This window comes from Trichomonas vaginalis (genome assembly GCF_026262505.1).
Source record: "Trichomonas vaginalis G3 chromosome Unknown ctg_115, whole genome shotgun sequence".
Taxonomy (NCBI): Eukaryota; Parabasalia; order Trichomonadida; family Trichomonadidae; genus Trichomonas; species Trichomonas vaginalis.
The window spans coordinates 1-7,194 of record NW_026529202.1 but is presented as its reverse complement, the minus strand read 5'-3'; the positions used below and the strand labels follow the sequence as shown (position 1 = coordinate 7,194).

The 7,194-nt window shown below is 34.8% G+C and overlaps 2 protein-coding genes and 3 pseudogenes across 5 annotated transcripts, besides 2 other annotated features; all 5 read left to right on the top strand.

Annotated features, from left to right (window-relative positions):
• Positions 1–89: 89 nt before the first annotated feature.
• Positions 90–907, top strand: TVAGG3_1075910 (annotated as a pseudogene). Its single transcript has one exon. A coding segment is annotated over exon 1 (818 nt).
• Positions 908–940: 33 nt separating this feature from the next.
• Positions 941–1,760: a mobile genetic element.
• TVAGG3_1075900 (protein of unknown function, DUF4106 family) lies at positions 1,584–1,760 on the top strand (the record flags this gene model as incomplete). The annotated part of the gene is made up of 1 exon (XM_053888463.1): positions 1,584–1,760. One exon carries the CDS (start codon positions 1,584–1,586, stop codon positions 1,758–1,760), a length of 177 nt encoding a protein of 58 aa, XP_053744409.1.
• Positions 1,761–1,846: 86 nt separating this feature from the next.
• Positions 1,847–7,194: a mobile genetic element.
• TVAGG3_1075880 (uncharacterized protein) lies at positions 4,706–5,098 on the top strand (the record flags this gene model as incomplete). Its single annotated transcript, XM_053888462.1, has 1 exon — positions 4,706–5,098. The coding sequence occupies one exon, from the start codon at positions 4,706–4,708 to the stop codon at positions 5,096–5,098; it is 393 nt and encodes a 130-aa protein (XP_053744408.1).
• Positions 5,128–5,848, top strand: TVAGG3_1075870 (annotated as a pseudogene). Its single transcript has one exon. A coding segment is annotated over exon 1 (721 nt).
• TVAGG3_1075860 lies at positions 6,512–6,814 on the top strand (annotated as a pseudogene). Its single transcript has one exon. A coding segment is annotated over exon 1 (303 nt).

Below are 7,194 nucleotides of genomic sequence, written 5' to 3'. Positions count from 1 at the left end.
TTCCCAGATACTTTGACTTTAGTGACAGATATAAAGAAGCTATTGGAAAGTTCAAGGATGGAAATACTGACCCGAACCTATTTAGCTTTATGGCTCAGCACCAAAACGGATATAATCTCAAACCTGGAAAATACAAGCTCGCTAAGGGATATGATTTAATAGCATATCATCCAAATGACATGGATGAATTTACTCCGAGATATTTGATGTCAGAGCTAAATGACAATTCAACTTTCGTCATGAAACGCGTAAAAAATAGAGACGGAACGAAAGAACAAAAGCTTATGAATGCGGATGACGTAGATAGGGAAATTGTTGAAAACGGTCTCGGAATATATGAAATGCCAGCAGATGAGGTACAAGAAACTCCACAGGAAGAAGTTCAGATACAACCAGACATGGAAGAAATAGTTCAGCAACAACAGCTAGAAGAGCCTGAAGGAAACGAACAAGTCACTCCTTTGGAAACTAACTTCACAGAACTAGATGAAGATTTGGAACAGCCGAAAAATCTTGACCCTCAACAAGAGTATGCGGAGAATATGGAATATTTCCAAGAGTCTAAAAAAAATTCGGCTGACATAGTAGAAGAATATCGAAAAATGTTTGCCGACATACAAAAGACTCCAACACCAGATGAAAATATTCAGCATAGAATGGAAGAACTGAAAAAAATGTACACAAATACAACAACCCTTTTTACTTACGAGCATTTAACGTTCAATCTTCGGATGAACTCGGTGAAAATAAAAGGTTAAATTTCAAGAAAACATATAGAAATGAAACATTGTTTAAAGTTCATTCAGAACCTAACCAAGATGGAAACAAACCTACTTTTGTTTCTGCAGACGATGGAACTACAATGAGATGGGGTCATAAAGCTAATCCGGATAGGTGGTTCATAAACTTACAACCACAATTCCAAGAAGTTGTAGACGCAATGGAAGTCAATGGTGAACCAGATATAGCTGGTATTTTCAGCGCGGCTTTAATGCCATTGAAAGATATGAAACATGCAGATATTTTGGACCAGTATGAAATGAACATGGCTGATGGAAATATAACACCTGACGTTCTAAAACATTTATCTCAAAGAACTACACAGAACCATAGAGATGGTATATTTGGTGAAGAGTTTAGAAAGAAAGTTAGGGAGGCGAAGGAAGAGAACCTATTGTACATGACCTTGCAAACGAAAGTTTACAAAATGTCATAAAAACTTACTTTGCAGACAATGAATGAGAAGGGATGAATATTTAAGAAAACTCAAATGGACAGTACCAAATGAAATGTTAGTATTGAAAAACATGTTCCTTGACAAAATAAAACCAACTACAGAAATAAACGACGCAAGACTGAAAGATTGGGTAAAAGCTTTCCCATTCACAAAAGATATAGTTGGTAACATGGAAAGAAAACCAGAATGGCTACAAAAACATATATTTGGAAACGAGCTTATTCCATATGGACAGGCACTGTTTGAAGAGCTTGAACCAGAAACTCAGGAAAGAGTCATGCAAACAATACGCGAAGACTCAAATACAGACTATGACAAACTCTTTCTAGGATATAGGTTACCTGAGATGGGCGACCAGAGCCAAAAGGCAAAAAGGACATGGGAAATTTGCAACATACTAGATGAACATAATGCAAAGATGCAACAACTTCAAGCAGAGGGCAATGAAGGAAAAAGAAGAGTTAAAAACTCAGTCAGGAAGAAAGTAAAGCTTGGTCCACGTGGGTTCTATTATGACATATAAATCCAACTATTCTATATTTTTACTCATATGAAATGTACGCCGCTCAGAATATAACGCCAACAGTTTTGGATGCTATGAATGGAAATGTTTCCGAATGGTATAACGAATGCGACAATGCCATTAGAAGGTCAGAAATAGTTCCTGGAACTTACGAATATACAACTGCTGTTTCTTATGGAAACGTAGGTGAGTTTGGAGAAGGTTCTTCAACAACAGTAGATATTGCTTGCGACAGGTTTCATATAATTTCTATTGACAACTCTTTCTTATACGTGGAACAAGACATTGAAATAAAACCTTCTGCCAAGTTGTCTGACAAGAAAGGTTGCAATGGAATTTTCTATGTCGGATACCAATATGCTCCAGAAGTTTTCATGGGATATAAGATATATTCTAACTCTGACTTAGTTCAAACAGTAACATGGGCAAACTATGAATGGTTCGCTTTGAGAAACTCAGTACAACCACAAGCTAGAGAACAAACAGACCAGTATGCAACTATTGAGAAAATAAGAAGACTTGACCCTAACGTTCCAGGAGTTTATGTTAACCTTTCTGGACAAACTGCAGCAGCAGTAAAGTAAAACTGAAACTTAGAGTTCCTTTGTCATCTTTCCTCATCTTCAGGTTTTTAAGATACTTGCCAAACTGGGCAGGAAAAATTTCTATCGAACTTACTCCAAGCAAAAATAACTTAGTCATTGCACCAACACAAGACCCATTCACTTACTGTAGCGAACGTGGAGCCAAATTCTCGCCGACTTTTGCAAAGACAAAGTTGACTTAGACTTTGGTTTCTCAAACCTCAACACTGAAGTAAACTATTATTTCAATGCTGCTGGAACTGCTTGGGACCCAGTTAAGTTCACATGCGAAAAGTTTGAATGCAAGAGAATAGAAAGCAGACTTGCAGTCTATATGTTGGACCCAGATATTTCAAATGCTTTAGCTGCCAAATATATTGCAGTTCCACTTATGTTCCCTATACACCAAATATCTGTCAAAGACTTTGCAGGTGAAGTTGGAAACCAAAGTGCTGACCCAGGTGCAAGAACAGATATTGCTTTAACAACTGCAATGAAACATGCAGATACTATGTTTGTACTGTTCAGACGAACTATAAATGACTATTCTTGTTTCTACAACCCTGGTATTAAATATCATATAAACATAGATGGCAAATATTATCCAAGAGAAGAATATTCTACAGTTGAGGATATGAGGTCATACAACTTGACATTAGATGCTATGAACTTTAACAACAACTTCACAACAACCATTAACCCTGAAATGCAAAGTTCTATTATGCCATATGTGAAAGTATGGACTCATACAGGAGTCAAAAAACTCAATATACAAATGGAGACCGTTCAAACTTTTGGCTTGGCATTCCATTTGCTGACTCAGAAGACTTTATGGGTGGTATTTCAACTGTTGGTACAGTTCAAATACAATATACTGGTGACAGAGACGGTCCAGATGAATTGAAAGCAAAGAAGTTTACAAAACCAATAGCACTTTTCACGGAAGATGCTCTTTTGAAGATTCGTTCGATGAAACCTGCTGGGGCTCCTCAGATTGCATAACGACAGCTTCCATCGAGCAGATTTTGGCAGCAGGTCAGTAAGTTGTTCTTGAACTGACTTCTCTCCGTCAAATATTGACAGTACGCCAGTTTTGACATAATATTGTATTATAAACTTACCTTTAGAAATATCGGTCAGTTTTGTTGTTATATTTTTGTCTGCTTCAAGAACTTTCACCATTTCAGTTATACCAACTTTCTTTGCTTTATGAAAATATTTTGGTTCAGCAAAGACTGCTATTCTATAACATTTTCCATTGTTTGTATAAAGAACTATTCTGTCAATGAACTTGTATTGTTTGTGTGTGTAAACTTTGTTTTGCTTCAATTCGAAGAGATACTCAAATACGTCCATCTTTTTATTCTAAGTAAAATGTCATTTCCGAAAAATAGAAGCGTAAGTGTTTCAAAAGGTTTAATGGCGGTGGCAGATGTGAAGTTAAATTCACCAACTCAAACAAACAGTCAAAGTGTTGTTGTCAATGTCAAAGAAAGAGATGTTGAAGTGGGGAAACCATACGAAGACGAAGATGGTATAACAATAGTTCCTGTAAAAGAACAACCAACATATCCTGAAGTTAGCAGAGACTTAAGTTCTGTTGCAGATATTCGAAACGACTACCAACAACTTAAAGACAAACTTAAAACTCAGGAGAAGATTTGTCAAGCTTTGGGTATAATGTTAAACTTGGTCGAACACAACCCTGTAAAAGTGAACTCATATGTCATCGCACCTCATGAATTTTGAAAGAACTATTGAAACTTTTGACAGAGGCAGACGATATAAACATCAAAGAAATAGAACCCGACATTGCTTGCTGTGGTGTTTCATATAATGTCATTGACAAGATATACGTTATGAAAGGAGGTGAAACGTTGAACTTAAAATATAGTTTCCCAGACGTCATAAAAATATTTGACGACCACAACATTTCATTAAAATTTACTTGCTAAGTAAATGGCAGAAGACATATGGTTTATACTATTACGACTAAAAACCCTGAGTCATATAATTCTATAACAACAAACTTACAAAGTCCTCAAGGACGATATTGTAAACTAACCTTAAACACAATGACGACTAAAGCCTGTTTTGCTCTTTTGACACCAGAAGATTTTTGTTGTGAATGGTAAAAAATACTCCTTTGAAGATACTTACTCAGATATACCACCAACAGGTTTTGTTGACTTATTTAATACTTTAAGGACGGATGTAACATGTGCTGCAACTAGAGCAGGTTTCATTATGTTTGGATGTCCGACTGAGTTTAGTATAAACGATATGAGCTATAATACAAAACTTATATCTGGTTTTTACTACCAACAGTTTCCTATAACAGGAAAAGGTGTCATACAAGGAATGTCTGTTCCATTGACTTTAAGTACACCTATTTTATATATTGTTTCAAACTTAGGTTCAAAGTGCTATTCGAATGTCGACAGAAACTACTATGACCAAAAGATACTCATGCGTATAAACAACACTTTCTCTGCTGGTTTGCCTATTGTTCATTCGAATGCAGAGTTTTCAGCTTTAGTAAACTCAAACACTTTAGCAAACATAAACTTAACCTTAGTTGACGCAAACTTTGTTCCTGTAAAACTTTTATGTCCTATGTATTTGTCAATGACGGCAGAAAGTTTCGAATTGGAAGATGCAACTGGTGAAAGTATTGTACTACAAGAACAACTTCAACAACAAATAGCTCAAGAACAACAAATGCAACAAATGGAACAACAAAGTCAAGAATAAAAAAAATATTTTTTTTTATTTTTATAAAAATGTACAGAATAGATGTTTCAGATTTTTATGACTTCCAAGCATTCAGAAATATGTGTCCATTTAGAGACTATAACAAAGCAGTCGAGAATTTGAAACGTTTAGTCATTTATGTCGACTCTGCCCCAGAATGTTATGTCATGAAAGAATGGGATGTTGTCTTTAACAAACCAAGAGCAACAATAGTTTCAGAACAAGAATGTAGACAGAAACTTAAGAAAATAAAAGTCGTACAAGTTGGCATGAAGATGTTAGATGCTTGGGATATCTTATTGTCAAAGTTAGAAGATTTTTCAGTTCGTGGTATAAAGTTCTATACACCTTCTCCAAACTTCTATTCTATCTTCACTGGATATAAATACGAACAAGTAGAATGGAAAGAAAATATTATAGAAGCTTGGTTAGACCATGTCAAAGAAATTATATGCAATGGAAACGAAAGAGTCTATGAGTATATCTTATGTTGGTTTGCAAACATCTTACAACATCCAAGTGCTAAAAATGAAACTGCTCTCATTATAATTGGAAAACAAGGAACTGGTAAGAACACTTTCTTTACAGATATCTTATGCAAACTGTTAGAGGGCTATTCGAACCCTAATATGACAAACTTAGAAAACATCTGCGGTAAATTTAACTCTTCAATAGAGAATATGAAACTTATAGTATGTAACGAACTTCAAAGTATAGATACAACAAAAGTTTTAAACTCAGATGCTTTGAAGAGTCTTATAACAGACAAAGTTGGAGTTGTTGAAAGAAAATATAAAGACCAAAGAGTTTGTGAAAATGTTGCAAATTTCATTATGGTTTCAAACAATGTTCCGATGAAGTTAGAAAGTTCTGACAGAAGATATGTAGTTGTCAGAACGTCAGATTCTCATATGCAAGATACAGAATATTTTGACGACTTAGCAGAAACTTTGACATCTGACTTTTACAACCACTTGTTCTCATATTTCATGACATTAGATATTTCTAAGTTCAATCCAAGACAAATTCCACATACCGAAGAGAGACAAACATTGTTAGAAGCAAACAAGAGTGTATATGAACTGTTTATAGATGAGACTAACTTTGAGTGTTTAGATGAAAGGTCATTGTACGATTCATATAAACAATATTGTCAAGAGTATGGTTATATGGCAGCTTCTAAACGAACATTCTTGGCAAATGTCAAAATCTTTTAGATGTTCAGAACGGCGTATATACAAAGAAAAATTTTTCTGAGTAAATTTAAAAAAAATATTTTTTTATCCGATAGAAAAGATGACGAAATTCATCTCAGTCAACAAGTACATGACAGAAGTCAAAGAAGAACTAGACCCATTCGCTTATTTGAATGTTTACTTCTACCATTTTGAAAAGTCTACATTTGACAAAGTTTGGAACATCGAACCAGTTAAGTTTGCTATTGTGACTAAAAATGGTGCGAAATTTGAAGACTTAGACATAGAAGGTTTGTTAGCAGTCAAAGAAAATTTTGACAGAAGGTTCTCAAACCTTAAAGAAGGCAAAGCATACAAACTTGTTATACCTTATGAACCAAAGAAAGCAGACGACTATGAATATTATGAGTCTAAGATAGTTGAAGTTCAAGGTAAATTGGGTAAAAAGATTTTAGAGTCTAAGCCAGTGTTTGCTCCTAAAGAGGAAGAGAACATTGACATTGACCCAGAAATGTTCTAAAAATAAAATTTTATTTTTACATGTCAAATTTCTTTTTCTCTGGAACTGGTTCAGGTTCTTTCTTCTCTTCTCTTCTTCTTCTACTTTCTTTTCTTTCTTTTCTCTCTTCTTCTTCTTCTCTGGTGGAGTTATGTCAAATTTCTCAGAACCATATTTATGTAAAAGTTCTTTGTCCTTTAATAGCTCTTCTATTCTGTTTTCTATTTCATCTTCAAGAACAGCGCATGTGTCTTCTTTGCATTCTAAGAACTTTTGTTGGACTTCATCTTTCCAATCGGCGTCATCTCTGTCAACAAGTCTGTCATTGACAAATTTTAAGACTGCTCTGTAATGTTTTATGGTTCTTGTCATATTCCCAGAAACAGAACTTTAGAACAAAT